This window comes from Nipponia nippon, unplaced genomic scaffold (assembly GCF_047370975.1).
Source record: "Nipponia nippon isolate SJK-2023a ecotype South Korea unplaced genomic scaffold, ASM4737097v1 scaffold_7, whole genome shotgun sequence".
Taxonomy (NCBI): domain Eukaryota; kingdom Metazoa; phylum Chordata; class Aves; order Pelecaniformes; family Threskiornithidae; genus Nipponia; species Nipponia nippon.
In genome coordinates this window covers 31,088,272-31,115,864 of record NW_028262391.1, presented here as the reverse complement: position 1 = coordinate 31,115,864, position 27,593 = coordinate 31,088,272, and the positions used below count along the sequence as shown (strand labels likewise).

Below are 27,593 nucleotides of genomic sequence, written 5' to 3'. Positions count from 1 at the left end.
CGCCGACAGCTCCCGGAGAACAAGCCCTGATTTACAGTGGCGCAAGCGACTCCAGCCAGCTTTCCCCAGGCAGCGGTTTCCACTGAAGTCAGTGGGAAACTCTTTCCACCGGGTGTAACAGGAGCAAGAGAAGGAGTTATTCCTCCCAGACCCAGACTCTTCACATGCCACACTGAGACTGCCAAAAGGTGAACAAAGCCGATCAAATTCCAGTACACCACTGGGCAGACTGGTAAATCACGGGGTAGCTAGTAGCCGCTCCAGCACTGCATAACCCCACTGTTTTGGGGTGAGGGAGGAGGATTGCTGAAAGATGAGTGGAGACGAGGACTGCTGCAGCAGATGCACAGCAGAGACATCTCCCCAAGGGCAAAGAGCATCTTCACCCACAGCTGAGCTCTGGCGGCTGAACCCTAAGAGGATTTCTCTGCACTGGAAACCCTGGTGCACAGGGCCCTTGCCTCTCGCCTCCAGCACAGACTGGCCAGGCACCGCGGTCCCCTGACTCCCGACAAGCAACAGCTTTACAAACTGCACCGGCTTGCCAGCGACCAGCACAGGTTCCCTTGCTGTCCACCAGCACAGACCCCAGGAGCAAGGATGTCCTCAGGGTGAGACGGGCTGATGTGGCTCTAAATGATCTTGTTGCTCTTTAGACCGAGCTCAGAAAGGCAGTGGGGAGGGAGAAGCATCACAGCCGGCGTCTCAAATACCAGCAGTCATACAACCCTGCCCACCCTCACATTGCTACAGTGCAATGTTTGCAACCCGTTCAAGAGATGCAAACTGTGAATCCCAACCAAGCAGGGCCTGGGAACAGCGTGGCACACACTGACACTGCCAGCGGAGGCAGGCTGCCGGCAAACCCCATCCCCAGGGTGGTGAGGGATGCCAGGCTCTCAGAAAGCAGCTCCAGGACTGCTTGTCTGCCCAGGGCAAGTGCTAGGGGCTGCCTACACCACACAAAGGTGCACTTCTGGGGGCAGCTGGAAGCTTCACCGGGTGCCTTCCCTCCGTGTTATCCCCGCTGGGATGCTCCAGAGGCAACAGCAGAGAAACAAAAATATACATCACCAGAAAATGTATGTCCCAGGCTATCACACAGGTGTAACCAAAGCAAATGCAGCATTTCCCCGAGGCTACTCCAGGAAAACATCCTCCTCCAACTCGGTTCTTCAAAACAGATCCTTTCCACATGCCCTGAGCTTTTGTTCTCAGCCTTCCTCCTCCCATTGCTCTGCTCCCTGTCCCCTGACAGGATTCAATGGGATGTGATTTCTGACTCATAATAAAACATTTTCTGACCCCAGAAAAGCTCAGTGGTATCACACACCAGCATGAAAGCCCCCCATACCTGGGCTGGCAGGAGGAGGCTGATGAGGGGAGCAATATCAGAACTGAGCACCCCTGGGCCGTGCTCGCACCGGCCTGACTCTGACTCCAGCTTCTCCAGCAAGGTTCAAGTGCATCTCCAGAAGGCTTCAAATCTGGGGCTCAAGGTCCACGGGTCCCAATTCCTTCCCACGAAGCAGCTCAGGCTCTTGGGGAGTCAGCAGCAAGGACCCAGACCTTCAGAGATTTTTCTGCCACCAAAGCTCAGCTCTCAACTCACCTCTGTCTCCTGTTCCACCCTCCTTGTGGTGAGCAGCTCCGAAGGGTGTGTTTGCCCACCAAGTCCTCCAGCCCCACAGCCCCGCTGGCTTTAATCCAGCTGCTTGCCTAGATTAGGGTTACTCACCCAGAGACTTATTGCATCAGGTCCTCAGGCTGGCAGAGCTGATGGGAAAACACCTCCCTGCCTGCCATCCTCCAAGCACCCTCAGGCTGCTGAGGGAAACACTCCGCTCACCGCTATCTCGGAGGATGAGGCATCTTGCTGGGTGCAGAGAAGGAGCGAGGGGCAGCCCATCCACAGGCGTAAACCCTCTTGGTCTCATAAACCCCCTAAACATGCTGCATGACCAGCCGGAGCAGCATCGGGCTGCAAACAGCCCCCAAAGAAGCGCTTCTGCACTTCCCCAGCCTTCAGCTTGCAAGATCCCCACCGCAACTTGATGCCGGTGGAGAAGGAGAGGCACTTGGCAGCTGCCAGGAAAAACCCCTACCAAATGTCCTCAGCCTTGGGGAGCGAAGCCACCAGGCCCTGGCGTTTGCTTGGCTGGTCGCGCGTCTGGTTGGCATCTTCCCAAAGATGCACAGAGAGTGGGGACGGGCAGGACAACTTTTATACTGTGCATGAACGGAGGGGCCCGGGCTGGGGAAGGGGAGCATAAAGCGATGGCAGGAGGGCAGTCCCAAAGGATGGAGTTTGTGATCCAGGGGCTGGAGGGTCTGCTCCAGGGATTGGAAGGTCTGTCCCAAGGGATGGAGTATTTGTCCAAGGGGACGGAGGGTCTGTCCCAGGGGAAGGAAGGCAGAAGGGACACCATGCACCCCCGAGACAAGCCAGTGGGGACACTGCCCCACAGGTCCCCATCCGGGGGGCTGACACCAGGGTTCTGCTGGCCGGCCAGCGCGACCCTCCCGCCGGGCTATCCGAGCTCACCGCCGGTGCATCCATCCCCCCACCCCGGCTATCCCCACCCACCCACCCACGGTGGGAACGATCCCGCCCTCTCTTCGCCCTCCACCCCGCGTCCCTCCGTTATCCCCACGGCATCCTCGGGGGGGGACACGCCGGTACTCACCAGGGCGGGCCGGGCCGGGCCGGGCCGAGCAGCTCCCGCGGGGCCGTGGGCTCAGCACCTCCCCACGGCCGCGCCCGCCGCCCGCCCCACGCCATCACCGCCCACCGCCCCCCGTGGGGGGGGGTGGGCGGTGATGGCGGGCGGCGGGCGCGGCCATGCGTGGGCTCCCCCCCTTCCCCGGACGAGCATCATGCGTTTCAGCTTAAAAAAAAAACCCAAAGGATCCACCCCAAAACTTCCCAGCTGTCTTCTTTCGCTTCACTCTTTGCAAAAAAAGCTTTAAAAAAAAAAAAAAACCAACACGTGGAAAGGCTGGAAGATTATTTTCTGTGTTATCCGGCCAGCTAGAATGAAAATATAACTTTGTTGGGCGATTTTGTGCTGTCTGGATGCCAGCGGGTTCACCCTGCCTGGCTGGTGTGGGTGCTCCTGGTGCTGGCATCACCCTGCCGAATCAGGACACGGTCCAGGGCCAGGACCCTGTGCCCTGTGGTGGCTCGCTGACACCGCTTCCCATGGGGAAAAGCTGATGAAAGACGGAAAACAGGTGGGCCCCGAATGCATGCCCCAGAAGTGGAGGGGAGCCCAAGCCACCGGGCTGGCCAGCATCGCACCTACCTGTCACCCTGCTCGACCCAAGGAGCCGGAGTGCTTTCCCTTCCAGCGTGGTAGAACCGGGGTTTGTACCCAACATACCATTAGCAACATCACCTGAGGCTTGGCGGACACATCATCAGGCGTCGGGGATATTTATATAGATATTTTTGATATGGAGATAGGGTAATAAGACTGGAAGCCTCCCTCTGAGGTTTCAGATTAAATAAACCGTCTTTATTTGCACAGGGCCCTTTACTACGGGCTCTGTTCATGCTTTTAAAGATCACAGGCAAAATAAGCAAGTCCCGTACTCCCCCCAGCCAGCTTTCCTCTCTCCTGCAGCTTGAGTTATTGAAGACGGAAGAGTTTCAAGGCACCGAGTCAGTTTTCAGCATGGATGAGGTCCCTCCCAGGGCAGGGGGACGCAGGACAGGCTTACAGGTCATGAATGCTCCTGCTCAGCGCAGGCAACACGACAGGCAACATCCAACTAAAAGCTGAGCCTAGTTTTTAGGAGCAAACCCTGTCCTTCTGTGTAAAACATCACAGGAAGGGACAAGTTTGTGCCTGAAAGAGAAATTCAGTAGGAGAAACGTGGTCTGTGCCAGACCTGCCTTCCTACCTCCACGCCGGTGGCTTAGAATGTCACTTTGGGGGAAACAGGGAGAGGCAGCCAGTATTTCATGAATGCCAACGTGACTATTTTCTCCAAAATCTCCATGTTTTCTCTCCTGCCCAGCATGATGCCTCCAAGTCATAGCAGGTTCAGCGCTACCTGGAACTGGTTTTAGCAGAGGGGAAACGGCGGCTGCATTTCCAGCTCTACGAAACAGCAGCTATTGCGTGCAAAAGCCTGGCCCAGCCTGGCTCTGGCTGTTCCCTAGCACAAAATCCGGGCTCCTCACCGCCCTCCAGCAGTGTGTTTACTTACAGCAGTGTATTTCTTTCTAAAGATCTGGTCTCAGGGGGCAAAATCCCTTCTGTGTATGAAACCAGTACTGACTAGCTCAGACATTGTCTTCCGGAGACTGCAGGCAGCCTGAAACAATAGGGGTGTGCGGAGCGTCCTGATACATTTCCATTTTTGGACTGTGATAAATCTGAAACGTAACAGTAACAGCTCTAAAAATGGCCCATGTTAATTATCTACTTGGGAATCATTTTGGTATTCAGCCATCACACACAATCCCCAACGGCCTCACATCTTCCTGCATACCAGAAGATTCATTTAACCCCTCAAAACTGGACAAAGCCTCCAGGTTCCCCTCGGAAACTTTCAGACACGACCGCAAGCTGGAATATGGACATCAGCAGCGCAATGAAAATATGAAGCATGCTGGGGAAGGGCAGCCTAAGACCCTGGCATTCAATGTAAGAAACAAACTAGGGACCGACTGTGTTGTGTTTCACGTACAACTCAATCCAAATCTCATTTTTTTAAAATGCAACCCACACACTCAAAATACAGAACAGAGCCCGGGTTTAGCCAAAATCGCTGGACTACAGACAAGCGCTTCCCATTTTTGGGGTTTTGCTGACACCTGGTGTTTTGGAAAAGATGCTGTGGCATCTTGCAAGTCCCTTCCCTGGTTTCTGTTGGGATGGCCGCTCTCTCAGGTCAGACAGATGAATGTCTGGGAGCTAATCCTGAATATGGGGAAGAACCTGAGAAATGCAGGTGTGCATCTAGATTTCAGAGGCACTCTTTAACATCTCAAGTCAAGAGAAGTGCTGCAGCAGTATTTGTGGCATTCCTTGTTACGTTACTGCAAACCTCATGGTGTAAATGTAAACTTCCTAACTTCAGCAGTCAGGGGAACTGCAGGGGGGAATCTCAGGTCTCACTTATTTTTAAATAGTGCATTTCATTGCAAGGGAAAACAATCCAACGATGTGATCCAAATCCAAGAGCTCTCTCTACAGTGGCTGCTCTACCCAAGGCAGCCATTTAGGGTTAGCACCCAAGACCCAGAAAACAAAACTGACTTCAACAGTCAAGCACTCATCAAAGCGGCATTCTTATTTATTCAGTTAAAGCACATTTTTCCCCAACAAAAAAGGAGGAAAAACAATAAGCAAGAAGGCATGTTTCACACCAGTCAAGGAGGAAAATAAATTATCGCGACACCTGAACAAATTCAAATTGCAAGAGTGGGTGGCATCAGGAGACGATACAATGGAGCTGAACAAAGATCTGTTTGACAGTGATATTTTCTGGTTTTCCCCTGGTACGTGGGCCTGTGGTAACAGCAAAAGGCTCTGGCTATGGATGCTACCAAAAATGACAAAATGCTCATCACAAAGTACATTAAAAAGTCCAATCCCAGACTTTTTCCTTCTTCATACAGAGTAAAACTCAGCCTCTATTATTTATCACACATAGTACTTAGTCCTACTAAAATGATGTTTGAAATGCAGGAAAAAATGGATTTTCAGCTCACAGCCTGGACCAAAACGGACTGTTACTGCAAACCCTGTCCAACTTCTTGTATTTCCAAAAGAAGTCCTGAGAGACCAGGGCCAGAGAAGAGCCCAGCTGACAAACATGCTCACCTTGAAAGCTGTGAAGAGCTAACAGCAACAAGACACCTTTTGGTACAAGATCATGCTGCCTTTTGTGCCACACTCTTCCTCTGATGGGCGCCAGGAAGATTTGCATCTGCAAACAAGATCTGAAAATACAGGATGAAAATAAAAGCAAAAATGCAAAATGTGTCCCACCTCTACACAACGATGTCAGTATCTCACATGCTGATCTTTAAATAAGAACAGTGGCTCCCCCAGGAATAACAGGCACCAGCTGTCCACGTCCTGTGCCCAAAGGTTTGCTGGACCAGCATTTCCATCTCATTCCAAACGCTTGCCCTGCCCAAATCAGATCAGTTACATCTCCCCAGGCAAACACTGTTGTAAACAAAATTCCATAAATAAATCCATCACAAGGATTAAATATTTACAGCACAAACACATAAGGAAACTGTTACAACTCAAGTTAATAAATAATGAGAACAACGTGGCTGTGCTCCTGCAACTCAAGCTGTCTTTCCACACATGCAAAAGCAGCTGTATTCCGTCTCCTCCGCTGAGCAGCAAACTCAGTGTTTGGGATCTTCTCCCTCCAGTTCCCACAAGTCCAACATCCATTGCCCAGTGACACATAGGCTTTGGGATTCAGGAGATGGTAGAGGCTTGAAGGATCTACCATGTGGTCAACCTTTCAAGATAACTGACCCCTCACTTCACCTCAAAGACGTTAGTGCAATCAAGTCTTCCAAAACTCCACAAAGGTTTAGAAAACCCCATGTGAAAATAGTCAGTAGTGCACATCCTCTCATGCAGAATAGTCACAGTTTTCTTACAAATTGCTTTACAACCTCAGTGCTTTAAAGTTTCTCACTGAAATTTATAGCAATATCAGACTTTCCATGTTATCACAGGATAAATATTGATAATTTTGGGGCAATAATTTGAAATTTCAAAAGTCCTGAAGTTTCTACTAGGAAACTGAGGCAATTCTGTATGAAAAGGAGCCTGATATGAAGCAATCAAACCCACATATTACTGGTTCTTGCCTAAAAATCACAGAGGTATTTCATACACAGTTATACACAATTTTCAAACAGCCTGTTTATAACAGGGTCAACAGTTTACAATTTTGTAAATAATTTTACATTCTCTCCTGGAGGACATGTTTTGTTTTTTTATTTTGAACACCCTGTAGGTATTGTAATCTTGATTAAAGATAGTGAAATACTCCACTGGCTTTCTGAATGCCTGAGCAGATATACTTCATCCTCTTGAAGAGAGTTTCAATGTTTTTACACCAAGAACACTACATTCTCAGCAGTGATTCTTTACAATCTTGTGCTTTTCTGCACAATAAAAGCTCAGAAGAAACAAAACACCACCAAGTGTTCACACTTGGTTCAGTGCAACAAGGGAAGACTTAACAGTTATAGTTTTTAATTGCAGGAACTTTGATTTCCTGGGTTCATCAGTGCAAGTTTTGAGGGCAGTGGGAGACAGAGAGCTATTCCTAGTCAGGCGAGGGCTCTTCTTTGCTAGTAGAAGGAGAAACATAGTCTTGGATCTTGGCTTGTCAAATTCTCAGCGAGGCCCTTTGGCACTGGGTTGTCCCACAGCCTACAACGACAGCAAATGTGTTACTGTAGGACTAGGTGTGGTAAGCGAGGAGGTGGCATGCCAAAGACAGTGGAAGAGGCAGCTTTGGGTTTTCAACAAAGCAGATCTGACAGACAGGAGTGAGGTATGGCCATATCTCAGCGACACAGCAGCAACCCAGCAGCTGCCTACCCGCTGAGATGGACTCACTTATCTAGCTTGGGAGAGAGATTAAGGCTTTGAGAAGTCCTCAGGCCACTAGGATCTCAGAAAGGGGAGGAAGAACTGAGTTACACACAAGCAACCTGATTTACGTGAGCCACCGTTCTTCATCTACCTCATTTGGTGGAGTCTACCCAAAAGCTTCCCATACTGGGCCTCTACCTTGTGAAGCAGAGTGCCCTGAGGAGTCAGAGGGAGTGTGTGCTGTGCTGCACCCACCAATTTGAGCAAGCACACAGGGGCCCCAAGCTCCAGCCGGGACCAGAAACATTCCTCAGTGGTTGCTCTCAGGCTGCTCTCACTATTGGGGAAGGCAGAGCCTGTTTTGGGCCAAGGAGACAGCTCAGGTAGGAGCAGACACTTGGCTGTGGGACCTGTGTTACCAGAAAGTTATCAGAGGCGCTCTCAGAAGAGTGACTTTTCAAATGAGTGAAGGATGCATGGGTCTTTCCTACAAGAGGTTTCTAGTGGAGTTTGAAACACAGGGCTTGGAGAAGCAATGACAGAGTGGGAAAAATCAGGTTTCCAAGTATCTGCAAGATATGGATCCCAGGACAGAGTGGGACAGGGCAGGAATGTATCTCAGAAGTGAAATCAGATGTAATGGGAGAAAGAAAACCTATAGGAAAAAATGCAACAAACTTCCTGATGGGGACATTACACAACTGGGTCTTCATTTTTATCTCATTTAAAGCCAGTAAGCTTTTCAGTCCCTTTTCCCCAGGACTTTCTGAGGGGGTGGAGCTGGCCTAGAAAACCCTCAGCTTACTTGGCTCGCGTCTGTGTCCCCTGCAATATCCTGTTCCGTGCCAGCTAACCCAGGGCAGCAGGCTGGCATGGGTCACGTCTGTCCCAAGACTGGTCACCCCGATTTCCCCTTGCTGAGCCGATACCCAGCCACAGAGCTCCGTGATACCTGCTCACCTTATGAATTGAATTTCCGGGCACTTGGCAAGTTCCTCTGCTAGCTTTGTGGCCCCACAGGCACCAATTTGATTTTTCTCCAGACTGTTTTAGAAACAAAAAGAGAGTTTTAAAATCCAAAATCACATCAAGAGTGGAAAACAGCTGAATAATCACTGGCTCCTTCTCCTGTCCCAGAAGAGCTACACTTTTGCACAAGCACAGCAATGCCATACAACTTATATCAGCCTCATCTTTATGACCATGGCCCTATTTATGCAAGAAGTGTGTGCACTGCTCCCTATGACCTCCTTCTAGCAACAGGACTCGTAAGCAGATCTCTTGCCCTTGGAGTACTCTAACAGATTCCACTGTGAGCTTGGTGCCAAAAAATGCTAGTAACAACTCCTCCTGCCTCAGACACAATCTTCCTGTTCGTACCTGTAAAACAGACAGGCTCTACTATGTAGTTTCCCTGCCCAAGACAAACAAAACTCAAATCCTGACCCTATGACCCACAGACTAATATTTTCATGCAGCTGAGAGATGGAAGACACATACCATGTATTCCAAAGGGCCAAGGGGAGGAAAGCTCCATGAACAGTTCTTGAGCAGAAGATGACGGTCTCTCTCATGGAATAGGGCTGGGCTGTGTTGCCACTGGGCCAGCACATGAGCTGGCAACATCAACCCCAGCTGCTGGTTGCACTGCAGTTCCAGCACAGGAGCTGCATCTGAACTTCCTGTGAGCTCCTATGGCCTGACACCCGCAATTTGGCTGCTCCATCCTGGGGATGGATTGCTTGTCTTGCTGCAGGATTTCACAAAGGAAGGCTCCCTGAGCATGGTACCCATCTAGACCATCCCAAACACTGAAGAGAAGTAAAAGCTTGCAGGAAGCAGCTCACCTGAGGTCATTAGGTGATATGAGTCATGTTTTAGAAATACCAGTTTGTTTTCCCTGACTCAAACAGGAAGCCTTCACAGACTAGCTTCTGCTTAGATACCTACGCTGCAACACCTTAAACAAAAAATGCCTCTCTGCGCTGTGTATCACCCAAGCAAGGCTGGCCCTTGGTGCATGCAGCAAGAATGCTAAGCAAGAATTTGAACTGCAAAAGCCTGTCTGTTGTTCCTAACGTCCATCCTCTTTTTGGAAGTGCTGTGGTTGAAGGCTCAACGACAGAAAAACAAGTCTTCGTCCTGGGGTTGCTCTTAGGGCTATACTCACTCTAACATCTTCAGCTTTTCCATCCCTGGGAGAGCACTGGCCAACTCTTGGGCTCCTCTATCACCAAGGGCGTTCCAAGACAGCCTAAGACAGACAAGAAATCCCAACTGTGAGTCAGTCAATAAATGCAAGGAGAACAACAGCAGTGCTGTGATACAACCCCCTCACAGATTCGCCTGTTTACAAGTGCTTATCGCCCTCTTATCATGGCAGGTAAAAGTTCCCCTTATTTACAAGCTTAATTTTGAGGAGTTTCCTCAGTTTCACCACATATTTTCATGTATGGTAAGACACCAGGGGGTGTCGCCACAGAGCCTGGGGACTGTGGTTATCTCCAGAGTCCTGCAGCCCAGTGAATGATATGCAAAAGATGGAAATGACTGGTTAGCACACAGCTTTACCCCAGGACAACTCCTCCTTGTGCTGATGGTGTCAAACTATTGCAGCAGCTAAGGTGCCTCTCTGACCAGCTCTTAAAGCCGCCTTTTGAGTCTAAGCTCTTTCAAAGGATAGCTTGCAGGGCTCTTGAAAGGCTGGGTTTTTTACTTTCTGGTGCATTAGCATGTGAGAAAATTCTTCAGTTCCTTTCTTTGCCACTGGCTGAACAGCCTGGCCATCTCCCTCTCACCTGGAAAACAGAAACCTAGCATGGCACCATCAGTGCTTCACTACAATACTCAGCTGAATGATCCTGGGGCCACCCCACAGACCCATTCCTCTATCCAAGTCTGAGGAACTCCAGAATTTCTGTATCGTGTGTAGGAGCCAAAAAAGAAAGGCAGGACAGGATCCAGCTCAAGAACTGGGGCCTTCCACCAAAGTAGTACATGGCCTGTTCTGGGATTTCATGGCTATCAGCATATTGCTCACTGTGTCACTCAGATTTCCCAATGACAGAACTCACATATGCCTCCACTGACAAGACAAGACCCTTCCTAACACTACTATTAAAGGAGAATCTGCCTATCTGTTAGTAATCCAAGAGTAGTAACTCCCCACATGGTTAACTATTCTTAGTGCCATGCTTCAAGTGACACACCTATGCACTTTACTCATCCCATTACTCCACTGAATTATTGCCAGACCATTTATGACCATGGTCTCATGGTCATAAAATCCTGGCTTTGTCCTGAGTCCTAAGAGATCTGTGATCTCCACACAAATACCTTCTGGGGAAGGAAGAGGAAAGTCTGGTGGGCTTATAACCTATGCATCATTTTACTCAAACCATCCACAAGTATTTTGCAGAACTGAGGCACATAAGAGTAGCATGACAATCAAGCCTCACCCAGCTGACCACAGCAGAGATCACTAGAGAGCCTAGATCTCGCCGATCTATATCCTGATAGAGGAGTGATCTCAGCCTAGGAAGTCTGTATCCTGCCAGCACCTCAGCAGTGTTAGTCTTCATTAAAGCTACAGGTAGCTCAGGACTGATGAAACTGCTGCTGACTCCATGGGATCTTGTGTACTACAATTAAAGTTAAGGTCCTCCTAGTGTAATGGGGCAAATTGCTTTTAAAAAGACATAAGCTGGAACAGATTCCCAGCAGGCTTCTTGCTGAGGTTCGCTTGGACAGATGAACACATGCCAGAATGTAGTTAGCCCACCTATGCTGTTTATTGAAAACATGTTAAACATCCATGCATCAGAGCAACCCCTTTTATTCCAACGAGGAGAGCAAGACTGCAGCTGGTGGTACACCCTGTTCAGGCTGAATTCACTTTGGTTTGAGCTCTCAATTCAGCCTCCACAATTGCACAGAGAAGCTCCTGCTCTGCTCTGAGAGTCAGCTGTGGCCATCTTGTAAAAAAAATGGAGGCAAGACTTGGACCATGGAGAACGAGATGGAGAATTTGTCCTGCCTTGCAAAGCAGATGCTAAAAGACCAAGGATAATGGGCAGAGTTTGAAGATGAGTGTTTTCCTCCATATTCTGTTCAGCTCTTCACATTCAGCTTCCAATAAGCTGCTAGTTATACCAGGAAATTTCTAGAAGTTAATTTCGTCAATTAGTAAATTACTAGTAAATTTATCACTAAGAAGTACTTAGTGGTAATTATCAATAAGTATTTAGCAGGATCAGAAGTGTACTGCAGTTGAAAATAGGAGCAGACATTAAAACAAGAGTGACCTGTGTGTTGAAGGGTCTCCCCATCCATTCCCACACTCACATTATCTCCTCCATGGAAGGGCATTGTCGGAAGCCGTGAGAAAGTGATTTTGAAGCATCATCAGTGATTCCACAGAGTTTCAAGCTGAAGCAGCAGGGAGAGAAAAAACACAGGGCACAATGTGCTAGTGTCAGAACCAGTGGGGAATATGCCACCGGCACCAGCACCATCTGCTGTGCACCTGCCCTGGCAATGCTACACACAAAGCCGGCCACACTCTGCCCCGGCCGCCTTCAGTGCCATGGTACTCACTCGATCTTCTGGAGGTGTTCAAGGCATGGCAGCCCCTCGGACAGGGCATGGATACTTCCTTCTCCAAGGTCATTTTCTGATAAACTGTAAGAGTAATGGAAAAGCTTTGAGTGGCCACAGAAAAAGCAGGTACAGTCAGAGAAAAGCCACCACCAAACGTAACTATGTGAATTAGCAAGTCAACAACTAGTACCCAGACTAAGTGAGGACTCTAGACAGCAGGGACAAACCAGATTGGCACATGGCAACTCAGGGTCAATTCCCTGCTTGGTAGAATGGGAATGACAGCCCTGCTCTAACTCGCGACGTAAGTCCATTCAGCAGTGAATTGCTTGCAGATAGTAATGTGGGGTTATGCCCATGGCTAAGATGGACAGACGTGTAGCACATCATGAGTTGCATGTGAAACCAGAAATAAGAAGTTATACTGGAGGTAATGACTGGTGTGACTTGAGAGGAAATGACGGTAAGGGAGAGTGGGAAGAAGACATGACTCTCAAAGACTCAGGGGGCAGCAGTAACTGCATTCCAGCCTTTACCAGGGTGTGCTGCTCTGTTCTCATCCACCAGCAAACACAAGCCATGGCAGTACCTCCCCTGCTGTAACATATCTCACACCTAAATTACCAACATCCTAATTCATCTTGTTTTTTAACAAGAGAAGAGAGAGAAAGAAGAGAAGAGAAGAGAAGAGAAGAGAAGAGAAGAGAAGAGAAGAGAAGAGAAGAGAAGAGAAGAGAAGAGAAGAGAAGAGAAGAGAAGAGAAGAGAAGAGAAGAGAAGAGAAGAGAAGAGGAGAAGAGCAGAGTAGAGAAGAGAAGAGCAGAGCAGAGAAGAGAAGATTTCAGTTGGAAGGGACCTACAATGATCATCTAGTCCAACTGCCTGACCAATTCAGGGCTGACCAAAAGCTAAAGCATGTTGTGAAGGGCATTGTCCAAATAATAAACAAACAAACGCATAACAATAATAAAACACATAAAAACATATAACAATAAAAAAACACATAACAAAGAACGGTGGCATCAAGGATGCAGCAGGAAGAGTTAATTGACAGTACCTCCATTCTTTCAGTTCCTTGTTTAGAAATTCTACCACTCCCCAGCTTACTGCATACAGTAGTTGAAAGGCACATGGCTACACAAAGCCTGGCAAACAGCACTGGCAGACATGGTTTAATATCTAAAGTGATCTAAGCTGCCCCACAGGCAGTGCACTGCAGTGACCTTCAGAGAGAGTCTCCTCTCATCCTATGAAAAGTGTCTAGGATGGGTGGAGGGGTTGCCCTCTGCGGAGCCACCCTGAGCACAGAAAGAGCCTACGGAACAGCCTCAGGCCTGTGAGCTGAAATGATCCCTACCCGCAGAGTGATACCAGTCCATACATTTGGCACCATCGCAAGTGCACCTGCCATGGCCTACCTTATCTCTTCTAGCAGCCCACACGACACCAGAGCTCTGGCCAGCTCCATCCCTCCTGCTGGCCCAATGTTATTGTTCTGCAAGCTAACAAAAGAAACACAGGCATCGGAGGATTATTTTAGAATAAAGCTGTAACAAAAGCTCATATTTAACTTGCCAAGAAGATAACTGCTACATCTTTTGAATCAGCACCCGGTGCTGGTAATAACCTGGGATCCTTGTGGATTAGTCTTAATGAAGGGGCCTGGAAAACAGGGAGGCAACAGTGGGGGCCAGCAACGTGGCTAGCAGGTCACATAGCTCCTGTTGCTGTCAATGACACTTAAGGACATGCAAGTTCAGTGGATTTGCCCATTCTCACAAGGAAGGAGCACAGTCAGCCAGTCATTGCAAAAGCAAAGGCTGCATAGTACCACCAGGAGTATGCCTCCAGCTCCATGCACATGGGATTGGTTTGAGATGAGTGAGGAACGGCCTTAAGAACAAAGAGCAGATGAGAAACCTCATGTGTGCAGATTTTCCAATGCCTTTCCAGTGAAGACAAGAACCTGCCCAGAGGACTAAAGTCCCCTCACCACTGGGATTCCTTTTCTAAGTTATCTTTTGATGATACCTTAGACATAGGCTGGAAGACACACCACTAGGCTAACTGAGCCCAGTGAGCATTTCTAGCTCACCAATTTCTTGCTTTACTACTGTAAAACAGTATGAGAAAGTCCTACGTGTTAGAGCCCTGGAAAGACTCCCATAAAACGTTTAAAAATATAATACCACTGAGTTCAGGGTGGGAAATTACTCAGATACGCCTGCACAAAACACTGAGGGACCACAAAAGGTGCTCATATTTATGCTTACATTACACCAGAATGAGAGGTCAGCCAGAGGCATTAGAAGCTAACATACTCAAAACCAATTTTAAGGGTTATTTTACTGTATATACAATGCCCGGTTCATCTCTAAAGTTAACACTGCAAGAGATTATGCAAGAGTAGTTGATGTGACTTGATGCAGCAGAGTAATTGTGGAACATTTCTCAATCCTGAGACACTTAAAATAATGTCTAAACAAGAGACCAGTGCACCACTGCAGTTTATGCCTTTTCCCATGCCTTCTTTCAACCATCCCATATATTCCCAGGATATCCAGCTTTCCTGGGGCAGAGGCTGACACTTACTGCAGGATCTTCAGGTTGGTCATGTGAGGCAGACAGAGGGCAAGTTTCACTGCTGTCCTGTCTCCAAAAACATTCCTTGATAGTCTGGAAGAAGCAGAAAGGAAATATTACTGGCAGTGAACTACAGAGCCCCATTCCTCACCTGTGTGTCACCCACATGTATCTGTGATCCCCATTCCTCGCCCACATGTGCATAGGGCTATGCTGAAAGAAGCTAATGTCCATGATTCAAAGGACACTGAGGGTTCGAGAAAAGAACGAGGTTCTGTAATCCTGTAGCAGAAGTTAAACAGGGAAGTAAAACTGACTTGCACTTCTCAGGAGCACACCGATCTCCCTTTCTGACTGAGCTGTCCTGAGCTAGAATTAAACAGAAATTGCACGTTTTATTATGTGCCCTTAGTCCAGTACACTGTAATCTGAAGGTTATACGAATAGCTCTAGCATTTTAACTGTAACTTTTCCTCATTTTTTCATTTTTTAATTTTATTTATTTAATATGGCAGGGCACGTATGTTCTATAAACTGGCCTGGAATGGAACGACTCATAATACATCTGGCTGAGTAAAGCCTTTATCTGTCATCTTCCTTCCATTTTTGCAGCCATATAGAGTAATGCTGATTTCTTAGGCAACACAGGCACTGCCCAGCCCATATGCCTGTGGCACTGCCTATTAAACCGCAGATTCAGCTCTTCCCCACTAATGCAGTCTGTATGGTTCTTGGGAATCTCTGAGAGATTCCAGTGAACAGCAAATCCCCAAACCTCCCACACCCAGCACCACACATTCCTATCCCATGTAGCTGTGAGGTTTTACCCTGCTCTCATAAGAATCAGTGGTAAAACGCATTTTGGCTTTACCAGAGCCATACTAGATTTGGTTTCTATGCCTTGTTTTTGCCCAGCTTCCTGAAGGGACATTGGAAATTACACACTTACAGTAACTCCTCAATGCGCTTGCAATAGGCAAGAGCTTCCATCAGCTTTTCCCCTCCAGCAGGACTAGGACTGTTCCCTGAAAGGCTAAAATCAGCATGAAAGACTCTCAGTGACTGAACAAGAACCAGAACGTACCAGCTTAGGATATTTCACTGTTTGCCTGGCATGATGGGAGACTTGGGTCACTGCAACGATGGGCTACACAGGGATGCAGTGCTGTGTCCAGAGACACAGGTCTCTGGAAAATGGCCTGGGGATTTGTAGTGTGTTTTTGTCAAGTACTGAGTCACTTCTGCCCCTGCAAGTACTGGGGGGGAGGAGCAGTTTTCCCTCTCCCAGACAGAACTGGGAATTTCATTTTCTTGTTTAAGTAATTTCCAGGTTTTTAATTTCAAAAATTACAAGGCATACCCCAGAGCTTAGCCTAACAAACAGCCTGGATGCTCTAATTTCTGTTCCCTTGGAGGAGGGACAGTTTGAATCCATGTCTCTGAGAGCAAGCCTTGTCTAGAAACTGTGTCCTTGCTTTGACAACTTCTCAATTTCACCTCTACGTCCACTAGTAAAATAAAGCAGTTTGCACCACTGGGGGCCACCGCACTGGGAGCCCAAGGAAAGGTGCTGTGTGGATCTGAGACTTGTATGATTCCCCACAAGCTTGCAGATTTACTTTCCAGGACACAACCAAGCCAGAGATCTCTCCATTCAAACAGCTAGCGAAGGCTGGCAAATGCCCACCGCTGTCTCTGGGGGTGACTGCATGAGGACGTGGCCATAACCTTCACTCTCAGAGAGTCTCTGCACTGGCAGAAAAAGTCGCTGCCAGGCCCAGCTGTAAATGGGGAGAGCAGGAGAGGGACCATGTTCCATTGGTTTGGTACATTTTGTATCAGGTCTTCAATGACATTGAAAACACTGGAAAGAGGTGGAACGTTGTATAAATGAAGGCAGCACTCGGCTTCCCACACAGGCTTCCCCACCACCTGTGGCCATAAGCAAAATCGCTGCAAGCAAAACAAAGGGACTCACTCGATTCTCTTCAGGTTTTCCATTTCCAGCAGGACAGCAGCTAGATTTATCAGGCCTGGATCTCCAATCTGGTTGTGGCTTAAACTTTAAAGAAGAGAAGAAAGACTGTGTTGTAAAGGAAAATGCTAAGCATCAGGCAAAGTATGAGATGTTATTTAATGTCTCCCATCTGCTGGATGACACCTCTGACCTTGGCAGCAGAACCAAAGAGTTGCTTGTCTCAACTATCTCATGAAAGACTAATAGCTGTTAATGAGGCATTAAAAAAAATTGCAAAGAGCAATCAAAATCACTGGATCTTTTTAATGGATGGGAAATTACTTCAGTCGGAATACCAAAACAGGCAACAGCTGGTTATTATTTTCCAGACTACTGCAGTGGAGAATGGACAAAATCTGGCTAGGGAGAGGGGAAAAAAAGCAGAGCAAGCCTGGGGTTGGCTCTAGATTCAGATCTTTTCAGGGCAGGGAAGTGTTAGGTCCACGGCTTTCCCAGGAGAGAAGGGGGCCTCTGGCCCTGTTCTGGATCCCAGGGATTCCAGAGAAGGTTTAAATCCAGAGGCTGTTTAATCCATTTTCTACATGACTGCAGCAGAGTGGGGTTACACCAAATTGTCCTCTTCTTAACATCAAGCTCTGATTTCCTCTAGCCCAAGGTACCTCATACATGAGCATTTTGCAACCTCCCTGCTTTTGTTACAACATCTGGGTCTCTCCAAATGTTGGCACTAGTGATCACCTCTCTGCTGATGAGAGACTGCAAGAAAGGAGAAACTTACTTGATTTCTTCCATGTAGTGCATATTCCTCAAGGTTCCTGCAAGTCTGGAGCAGCCATCATTACCAATACTGTTATGGTTCAAGCTGGAAACAACATCCCCAGGAAAATGGACATTAAGCTAGTGTTAGTCAGTATCACAAGCCAGGCTAGAGGCAAGCTGCAGTCACATACTTACATAAGCCTTTTCAGAGATGGCATTTCACGAAGTGCCAGCACAAGCTTAGTGATAGCAGCACTGCTGAGTTTCATGTGGCCCAGGCTAAAAGAGGAAATAACACAGGAACAACTAATTACCCATGGGCAGTCATGCAAGCACTCAGAGCAGAGGAGAGCAGAACAAGGGTGGAAGAGGAGTGGGAGTGTGTTCTAGTCCCTGTGAATACTTTTCAATTTTGTTCTCTAATGTGATTCTACTGGATGTGTTTGGATCCTGATAAAATACCAAGAGAATTCCAAATCTCTAGAGCAAGGTGCCACTGTGACCACAAGATGGCAAAGCATCACACAGCAACACACATAGTCCAGTGGCACTTTGTAACAGAAGGATGCCTTACATGTAGGTGCCTGGAAAAGCCATTTCTGTGTGCAGGCCACCAGATCATCCTCCAGGAGTGAAATGCTGGCTCTGGGATTGCTGCATGGGCAACACTGCCTCCCAGCTGGGACATGATCCACGCAAAAACCAGCTACCAAAACACTTTATTTCTCCACTGGACATTCCCTGCCACAGACTACTGATCTCTGCCTCTCTCACTCATCGTTCATTGCAAATAAAAAGGAATTGTTGCTTGTTCCCTATCTGAAGTCGTACAGCCATCAGGAAAACTACATCTGTCCACAGTACAGGCACAAGCGAGGCTGCAGTTTAACTAAAGCTTCTAGAAAGACCTGGCAGACTCTGGACAGCCTGGTAACACCACACTCACTTGAGCTCTTCAATGGCCTGGCAATTCTGCAAGCCCGTGATCAAGTAATCAATTCCAGTTGGCATAATACTGCTAGAGGTCAGCCTGCAAAACAGCAAGGATCAAGTAAGAAGGCCAGGTCTCAGCACACTGAAAAAGAGGAGTTTACTTCACTGACACAGGCAAGCTGCCCCATCCCAAACCCCAGCCAGCATAGACATCAGGGACCACTAAGTCTGGAGAGATTTCCACACCTCCTGTGTACAGAACTACGAGGACTAGGTAGTTCAGAGATGTTCACATGATGTACATGTACCAAACAGCACAGTGTCTGCCTGTGCCAACCAACCGCCAGCATTTCACTGGGCAGAGATGCCCTTTATAAGCCTGCCATGCACTTACAGGCAGTTGAAGAGGGCTGTGAAAAGGACTGAATGCTATTAATACCAGAAAAAGCTCTTTGACACAGTAGGGTGGTATAAACTTACCTACAATGTAAACAAGAGCCAAGGTCTCAGCCTCAAATTGCTTTCACTTCAAAAAAGGGGAAGAGGAAAAAACCTCAAGACATGCACATGGTGCCACCTTTAGCACGAACTGCAGAGAGCTGTTGAGTTTGCAGCCTAGACATGGCTCAGGAGAGATCACAGAGCTCATGGCCATATTCCAGACAAAGAGTGTTTCAGAGAGGATCAGGGTGAGGCACACAGTTAAGTAAATGATAAAGATGTGGAAAAGACCACAGCTGGGGACATACCCAAACTTCTTCAGCTCTGGAAGAGGTAGCAAAATCCTGACTAGCATTTCTGCTTCATCATTGTGAAGCTCAACATGAGACCATCTGCAAGAACAGAACAACAGATCTGGGCTATGTCCATTGATGGTGAAAGGTCTGTACCAAGCCCACAGCTAAAGCACACCGGTGCTGGGACACTGAAGAAGTGTCACGACATTGATACTTGGCAAGGTCCCATGGGAGCTCCCAGCCACAATAAGAGAGTACAGGTTATCTGGGCACAGGGGAGAGATTTAGATACCTTCAAAGGATACCCCAGGATGCCACTAGGTCTATGGGTCTTTTCTATTTTCCATTCGAACACTCTAAGCAGGGGACCCAGACAGCAAGGACTAGGACTTTGCACACACAAGGACAAGCTATTCCCTTCCCAAAAAAATCATCTACAATGCCTGGCAACTCACCTCAATTCCTCAAGCTGAGCACATTTTTCACAAACCCTTTGGCAGAAGCAAGCATGCTTGATTTCTGGCTTGTACAGATTCAATCTGCAAGATACAAACACAGAATGCAATTGCCAATGATGATCAGCAGATGCTCACTGCAGTGTCTGGTGCCCCTTAGGGCCAGGCTTAGGAACAGATCAGAGCTTTGCAAGTGCCCTGTCCTGGTTTCAGCTGGGATAGAGTTAATTTTCTTCTTAGTAGCTGGTAGAGTGCTGTGTTTTGGATTTAGGATGAGAATAATGTTGATAACACACTGGTGTTTTGGTTCTTGCTAAGCAGAGTTTACACTAGTCAAGGACTTTTCAGCTTCTTGTGCTCTGCCAGGTGCATAAGAAGCTGGGAGGAAGCATAGCTAGGACAGCTGACCCAGACTGGCCAAAGAGCTATTCCATACCATATGACATCATGCTCAGTATATAAGCTGGGGGAAGAAGGAGGAAGGGGGGGACGTTCAGAGTGATGACGTTTGTCTTCCCAAGTAACCGTTATGCGTGATGGAGCCCTGCTTTCCTGAGGATGGCTGAACACCTGCCTGCCAATGGGAAGTAGTGAATGAATTCCTTGCTTTGCTTTGCTTGCATGCATGGCTTTTGCTTTACCCATTAAACTGTCTTTATCTCAACCCATGAGTTTTCTCACTTTTACTCTTCCAATTCTTTCCCCCATCCCACCGGGGGGGAGTGAGCAAGCAGCTGTGTGGTGGCTGGGGTTAAACCACGACATGCCCTCTCTAGGCCCTCCTGCTAAGTCCCAGTCCAGTGTGGAGAAACACAGTCCTTCCCCAACTGTGCAAGAAGACAGATGCTGCCTTATTCAGCCGCACAAAGGGAAAAAGACACTAATGCTGTTCTGCCCCTACTGCCTTATTCAGCCGCACAAAGGGAAAAAGACACTAATGCTGTTCTGCCCCTACATGTTCAGGCAGAAGCCAGCATGTCTTAAGAGTCTTCAAAGCGCTCATGTCTCCTGAGAGCTCCTGGTCCTGCAAGGAAGGTAGGCAGATTTTTTTACTTCAGGCAGGTCCAGTATGGGCCTGAAGGTGGGTGGCCCGAAAGACACAGGCACATGAATAAGGTTCCTTCCGCATGTGTGGCACAGAAGCACTCTGAGACTGAACCCATGGAGGCCAGAGCCTCAGACACTCTGAGGATATTTTTATGTCACGGTGAGTTTCAGAACAAGCAGAAAATAATGACAGTCACTTTCTCACCTGCTAACGACTGATTCCACCTTCTCCAGGCAGTGTGGGAACCTTACACCTAATTGGAAGAGGGTTTTATCTTTACATATCCTGGAAAGGTAGAGATTAGAGAACATCATAAGCCTGTGAATTCTAGAGGGAGAGCAAATGCTATTTTCCAGAAGAAAAATCAGAAGGACTGGATGGGACAGGACTATGCTGGTGCATGAATGCTAACCACCCACCTCTGAAGAGGTATGCAGTGTTTAAACTAGTTCCAAAGCCAGCCTAATCTGGGCACCCTTCCTCCCAAGGGAGACCAGGAACATGGTCTCCTTTCCATTAAACCTTCTAAGGTATGTGACCACAAACCTTCTAAGCACTTCTACCTGCCAGACATTTGAGCCAAACTTGCTTCAAGTTGGCTAATGGCTTACAAATGCACTGCAGACAGAGAATAAAGAACAGAAGAGCAAGTTAAAGTGCTGGCTTCAATCCCATTTCCTTAAAAGTATCAGCCTAAAAGAAAATATCGAAAAGATACCAGAACTTGAGGTGTTACTTACGTGATCTCAGTAATGTTTCCACAGGCCTGGACAGCCAGCTCAAGAAGGTTTGTGACACTTTCTTTACATACCCATGGTTCTTCTATGCTGCAAAGCAGAATATAGGCAGCTCTGCTTTATTCACATGCATGGATCCATCTCTGCCTCTGTCAGCTGAGTGCTCAGCACTCTAATATACATGGAAAGGCTGCTTTGCTCATCAGAGTAATGTCTACATAGGAAACAGGATGCAAACTGGGAACAAACAGAGGAGCAGCCCAGTGTCCCTGCAGAGGAGGACACAAACATCAACTTCCCTCCTGCCTGCCTACCACTGACAGCAATGAGAGGGAGCCTGGTCCTTGTGCTCTAATGCAACACATTTTGGGAGAAGTGAAGAATTCATCACCCAGAGGAACCGCAGGATGCTCTGGCAATACCTAGTTAAGGACATAGTAAGAATGTGTTCATCAGAATTAGCAACCTTCTTTCTAAGGCAGGTAGAGGTCTACAGAGACAGCAGAGTTTATGGCCACAGCTTTACGTGATGCTTAGTAGGAATCAAGAAGATAAAGCCGAAATACCCATAACTTAAAGAGTCACCCATGGGAATTTTTCAGGCCAACACTACCTATCTTTGGAAGAAGCACAGTTCACTTTTGGTTTTGATGAAAGGAGATCTTAGATGATCAGACCAGCCTCAGATCAGTATCTAAAACAGCGACACAGTACCTGATTTTCAGAGGACTCAGATTTTTCCTCAGTGAATGCAAAAGTCTTTCTGCAGCTTGGACTGTCACATTGTTATTTGAGGATCTAGAACCAAAGGTCATTGTAATGAATGGCTTACAAACAAGCCCACCCAAATGGGTCCAAGCAGCCATTAACTCACATGTACTCTGTCAGACCAGTGCACTTCTCCAGGAGCAAGCACAACTTTTCCAAGTGTTCTGGCTGAAAGTTGCACTCTGAGAGCCTGAAAGGATGCGAAAGAGAACAGCCTTAGTTCCTTACAAACAGTTCAGCCTTTCTGACCCAAAAATCTCAGACATCACAACCCTTCCCCACAGAGAAAGAAGGATGGCACCAAAACCTTAAATGCCTTGCAGGGCTTCCAAAAAAAGACCGTGGCAACACTTCAAAAGCATCTGTTGAGATGTTCTGATACAGCATATGGGTATGCTAATGGTGCAGCTTTTTGTAGCACCCTGTCCTGTGACAGGGACTGTAGGCACACCTACAGGTTCCTAGGTGAGGAACAGTCAGTGAGGAAGCAGTGAGAGAAAGGGATGTGGATTCTCTGTGACATGAGAAAGCTCTTCTCAGAAGGTGAATCAAAGGAAATGTGTCATCTATTAGTGTAAATGGAGCCATGCCAGGAGCTAGGGGCTACAAGAGGTTTTGTCTGCTTGTCCCTAGAAAAAGGACACCACTTTTGTCAAAGAAATCACTAAAAAACATCTGTACCGATACCTCAAAATCTTTCTCGGGTGATCTCTGCTTGTCAACTTGATGATTAAAGTTGCTTTGGAGCACAAACTGCACAGAGAAGACATGTGAGTGTAAGATTTGGAGGGAAAATTACTATTTTTCCCAGTGCTCAGAATTTAACAACACATCAAACTGCACAAAGCAACACAGCACAGCAGTGACAGAGGTACCTGGCCTAGATCACCTCTCCCTACAACAAACCAGCCCAGGGAAATGCTTCAATAAGGTTTCACTAATGCTAAACTGGCATAAGGCAGCACTGCTGGTTGGAGAAGCAATCTTGATCTGCCCTGCTTTTGTCTGCCTCCTCCTGTCCCTGCACTCTCTGCCAAGCTCTGGGGAGATCTAAAACAGGAGACTGATCTGCCCAGCCAAAAGATTCAGCACCCACGGTTAACTGCAGGAATGAATGGAAGTGACCCTGGTTAAATTTGGTTCATGACAGATCAACTGGTCTACGTGAACATAAACACTGATAAGGGCACATCTGCAGCATGGCCCAGCCTTGTGACTTGAATCCGTGAGAAAAAGCAGTTCATGCCAGTGCAACAAGCCGAGAACCCATGGGCTATTTTTGCCAGAGAGGAAAGGAGATAAAGATGCAAATCCAAGTAAAGAACATCGGAAATTGCTTTCAACAGACTCACTCTGAAATCTCAACATACTGAAGTGAATTAGGGACCACATTTTTAGAAAGCAAATGCTGACTCCTGCCTTGAAGAGGTTCATCGACAGATACATACGTGACAATAATTAGTACAGCTGAATACCTGTGTCTTTATACACAAAAATGACTTGGCCCTGTGGAATAACAGTTCTGCTAGCTTCCTCCTTGGCAGCTATTTTTGGCCAGTAGAAACAGACATAAACAAAAGCTTTGCATGCAGTTATACATAAAGGTAGTTGAAAACATGGCCCTCGTCATTATTACCTGAAGATCACAAACTTTCGATAATTAAGAGGAAAACATGCGGGGAAGAATCAGAAATTAGTGAGAAACACACACCTGACTTGAACTTCAGTGGTATTTCCAGATGTCGCAAAGGCATTTATGAGATGCAGAACTCCATCCTGAGAAATCCTATTATGGCTGAGACTGCACAGAAGAGAAGGAAGGTTTTTCAGGTGCTAAGAGTCAGGGTTGTCCCCATGCTCCTCAGCCACAGAGGCAAAATTCAAGTTGGCACCGAAGGCAGAGCAGTTTGTGGGGTGCTAGGCCCCTTCGGCTGTGCTAAATGCACTGAACCCCTCCAAGGCACAGCACTGATGACTTGGGTGACACAGCAAGTACAACTTGCCTCTTGCACTACAGAGGCAGCCGACTGCTGGAGCAGTTGCTTCCCCACCAGAAAGGGAAGAGGAGAGGCTGGCGTAGGGCACAGTTAAGCTCACAGCATTTATGTGCTTTGAGTTATTCAAAGACGACAACGTACACAGAAAAGTGATGAACTGAAAACGCAAGGGACTGGGTCAACTTCTGTCATGCTACCCCACTCTGGGCCTTGTTATCTCCTGCTGACGCTACTAGAAAGACTTTTACTTACTTCACAGGGTTTGGATCAGACCCTGAGTCACCCTGGCCTGGAGGTCTTGAGTTGTGCTCATGGCTCACTCAGACCTTACCTCCTAAGGCAGGAGTGGGCAAGAAGCATGACAAACAGCTTCTGGAGGGATTGCATGAACATCTTTCTGCTAGGGCACCTCACATTCACAGTATGTTTTCTTACTTGAGGGAACAGGTAATGGGCACTTGACGCAAGTGGTCCAAGAGGCACCTCAGGCCTTCATCTCCCAGCTGATTCCTGGAGAAACTGAAAGGAATAAGAACAAGGTGGCCAACCAAAACTTAGCCTTTTAAGCAGCAATGCTCCTCTGAGCAGCTCTGAAGAAAAAAGCCAAACTTCCTGGACTTAAATCCCAGCTCGGCCATTAAAGGTCTGTCTAAAACAAACTGCTGCTCTACAAACTACTTCATGCATAAGCTCCAGAGCAAGCTCAAATGAAGAGCTCTGGTCACAAGCTCAGAGCAGAGCTCAGATGAAGCAACAAATGCCTCAAAACAGCCACAGAGTGAAAATGCCAAGGAAGTTGTCCCACCAGCTCAAGCCCTCTTAATATATATCTATAAAGGACCTGTATGATTACTAATCAATTTTGTTTCTAAATAGCCTGATCGAGCACACATACACGCGCAGACAGGCTGGGAAACCCCAGGCAATGCTGAACCATGCCAACCCAGCTCTCCCTCAGTGACTCCTGGTCAAGGTCATGGTAACAACCCAAGCCCCACTTACTCGACTTCTGCCAGCCACCCATGCTGCTCCAGGACTCTGCAGAGCTCATCTATCTGTCCTTGACCGATGGCACAGTCTGTCAGCCTGCGTATGAGACAGCAAGAGAGTTAAAGCACGGCCAGCAACTAGGTTCAGCCTGAGCACTGAGAGCTGCCCATCAGCAGTTGCATTTTTACACCAGTCTTCATGCAACATTCACTGAGATGAATGCCTTTAGCTGCGCCAGTGTTTGATATTTCTTTTAACACCTCCCTGAGGTTAGTAACGACAAACCCCACATTATTAGTGAGAAACAGACCTTTTCACATTTTTTGCCATCTCCTTGGTGCCTACTGGAGACATGTTACAGTCTTCTTTACAGGGGCACCCAGCAACCATCACTCCCAAAGAGACACATATCACAAACACATCACACTGATGCTCATATGAAGATTATCATCCAGAATTTGAGGCATACATGTGGAAATGCGGTGGCTAGGGCTCAGTTCAGCTGCTTGTCCAGCAGAATTTGGTGCCACTCAAGATGATCATGAGTAGCCCAGCGGCCACTCCAGAAAGGCACAGGTCTCTGCCATCCCAATGGATCTCAAATCGTACTGAGTTGCACTTAGGCAGATGAATTGAGCCACAAAGCTTCAGCTACTATCCCAAGCTCCTTGACTACCAGCCCATGAGTTCTTCTTACAAGAGGAGATTTGGCTACTTGCACTAATGTTTCAAACTGAATCAAAACAAGTAATTATAATCAAGTATCATACGCCAGTACCTGCAGGATGTCTTTTGGCTTCGCGTGCTTTCTCCTAAATGCAAAAAAGCATTTTCATTTGACCTGAAGCAAACACAAAGGACAGTCCTTCAGCAATGCTCTTCAAAGACAACAAGCTTTGTAGTCCCTTTAAAGCAGAGCTGCTTGGCTCCAAACAGTCTTAGTGTCATACCGGACTTCTACCATTCTGATCCGCTCACAGAGATTGATGGAGTTGATGAGTAAGACGCTGCAACGTGGGGAAAATGTGTTGCTCCTAATACTGTAAAGGAGGGGAAAAGAAAGAATAACGAAATCAGCTCCCAAGAAAGGTGTAAATACACACGGCCCAATTTTCCCATTGTTTACTGTGAGATGCAAAAGGCTGGATCCACCCCATTTAACTAAAGATCAGTCAGCAAGGATCTAAAGTTTTGAGCATTGGCACCCAGGGTTCCTTTAACTAAAGGAGAGTCTCCTTTAGTCTTCTTTGACTAAAAAGGGAGTACAGACCAAGGGTTTACACTGAACAACTTCTCTTCAGGGCTCCTGGACTAGAGATACCCCAGACTGGAAGCAACCTCCTGAGTGAGCAAATTCAGTCTCTTGAGACACTGCAGCTCCTCCACGCTACAACATCTTGCAAAAGATGGCCAAATTCCTTCTGGGCTTTTTTCCACATGGTGGGAATGCCCTAGCCCCTGATAGCACCTCTCTAGCCTAAATGGCTGATATGCTGCCAGGAAACACTTTTGGTGTCGAGTGTGGCAGGATGCCAGATCCCTGCAGGAACAGAGCTGTGAGATGCTGACCACGCACACGGGTGGTGTGCTGTCACCGTGTGTCGACCAACAAGTCCTACATCTGTAATGGATGCTGGAAGTCATGTTCCACGGGACCTGCTAAGTGAAGATTATCTGGGATGCTGTACCTAGAGTGGGTATTTCTCCTCCTGTCCTTTTTTTTCTCTATGTATCATTAAAGAAAAAAAGGTTCAGTGCTGCTTTGGTTCTAGAAACAAGACAGAAATGAGTGTGAAAGAGTTTCTGCATTTTCTTTGCCTAGCTTGTTAATCTACAATTACTGATTAACGCTCCTGAGATATGTTGTGGTATTAACACTTTCCAAATCACTGTTTCATGCAATCAAAGCAGGGACCCCAAACATTACCTCAGTAGTGTCAGATGACAGAGGTATGGCAGGAAGCTCAGTAATCTCTCAATGCTCTGGTCACTCAGGGAATTTCCAGACAGACTGTAAAACATGGAAGGAAACAAATTCCAAGAGAAACTGGGACAATCTGTAAGTATTTGTATAAAATATACATGGACATGCACACACACATGTGCATGGGGGTGTTATGGGCAAGTTCTGTAAAAAAAGACATGTCCAGAAATACCCTGAAAGTGGGGTGACATTTAGTCCTTATAAGCTGATCCTTATAAGTGTTTCTCTACATCCTATAGCCAATTAACATTCCAGTTTTAAGAGTCTTACTTTTCCATTACTGTAAGTTATAAAATGATGCTACTGACATATTTCCTGCATGCAATAGGGGTATTATGTTATTTTTATTTATCATTACTCCGTTTCTGTTCTGAGCAGTATTCTTCTAATTTTCTTAGTGCTCAGCTCCTGTCTGGAGTAAGAAGTTCTTCAGG

The 27,593-nt window shown here is 47.2% G+C and overlaps 2 protein-coding genes across 20 annotated transcripts in view; both read right to left on the bottom strand.

Annotated features, from left to right (window-relative positions):
• CPNE2 (copine 2) overlaps positions 1–2,799 on the bottom strand; it is a 60,740-nt gene extending 57,941 nt beyond the window's left edge. For all 3 annotated transcript variants that reach the window (XR_015700415.1, XM_087739109.1, XM_087739111.1), the window contains exon 1: positions 2,688–2,799. The gene's annotated coding sequence lies outside the window, so the exon portion shown is untranslated. The remainder of the gene's footprint in view (positions 1–2,687) is intronic.
• A 2,487-nt stretch (positions 2,800–5,286) lies between these two features.
• Positions 5,287–27,593, bottom strand: part of NLRC5 (NLR family CARD domain containing 5) — a 60,196-nt gene continuing 37,889 nt past the window's right edge. For 9 of the 17 annotated variants that reach the window (XM_087740244.1, XM_087740245.1, XM_087740253.1 and 6 more), the window contains 25 exons: positions 27,103–27,186; positions 26,126–26,215; positions 25,954–26,016; positions 25,188–25,271; positions 24,621–24,704; positions 23,900–23,989; positions 22,876–22,941; positions 22,295–22,378; positions 22,135–22,218; positions 21,424–21,510; positions 20,888–20,968; positions 19,636–19,719; positions 19,193–19,276; positions 18,457–18,540; positions 17,706–17,789; positions 17,530–17,613; positions 16,752–16,835; positions 15,723–15,806; positions 14,783–14,866; positions 13,609–13,692; positions 12,189–12,272; positions 11,937–12,020; positions 9,763–9,846; positions 8,553–8,636; positions 5,287–5,956 (listed from right to left, as the gene is read on the bottom strand). In XM_087740244.1, coding sequence (XP_087596370.1) covers positions 5,722–5,956; positions 8,553–8,636; positions 9,763–9,846; positions 11,937–12,020; positions 12,189–12,272; positions 13,609–13,692; positions 14,783–14,866; positions 15,723–15,806; positions 16,752–16,835; positions 17,530–17,613; positions 17,706–17,789; positions 18,457–18,540; positions 19,193–19,276; positions 19,636–19,719; positions 20,888–20,968; positions 21,424–21,510; positions 22,135–22,218; positions 22,295–22,378; positions 22,876–22,941; positions 23,900–23,989; positions 24,621–24,704; positions 25,188–25,271; positions 25,954–26,016; positions 26,126–26,215; positions 27,103–27,186 — 2,224 coding nt within the window. In that variant the 3' untranslated portion in view covers positions 5,287–5,721. Of the gene's footprint in view, positions 5,957–7,225; positions 7,428–8,552; positions 8,637–9,762; positions 9,847–9,883; positions 11,755–11,936; positions 12,021–12,188; positions 12,273–13,608; positions 13,693–14,782; positions 14,867–15,722; positions 15,807–16,751; positions 16,836–17,529; positions 17,614–17,705; positions 17,790–18,456; positions 18,541–18,923; positions 18,970–19,192; positions 19,277–19,635; positions 19,720–20,887; positions 20,969–21,423; positions 21,511–22,134; positions 22,219–22,294; positions 22,379–22,875; positions 22,942–23,899; positions 23,990–24,620; positions 24,705–25,187; positions 25,272–25,953; positions 26,017–26,125; positions 26,216–27,102; positions 27,187–27,593 lie in introns of those variants that run through there. The other 8 variants (XM_087740252.1, XM_087740250.1, XM_087740251.1 and 5 more) reach the window with 8 other exon arrangements.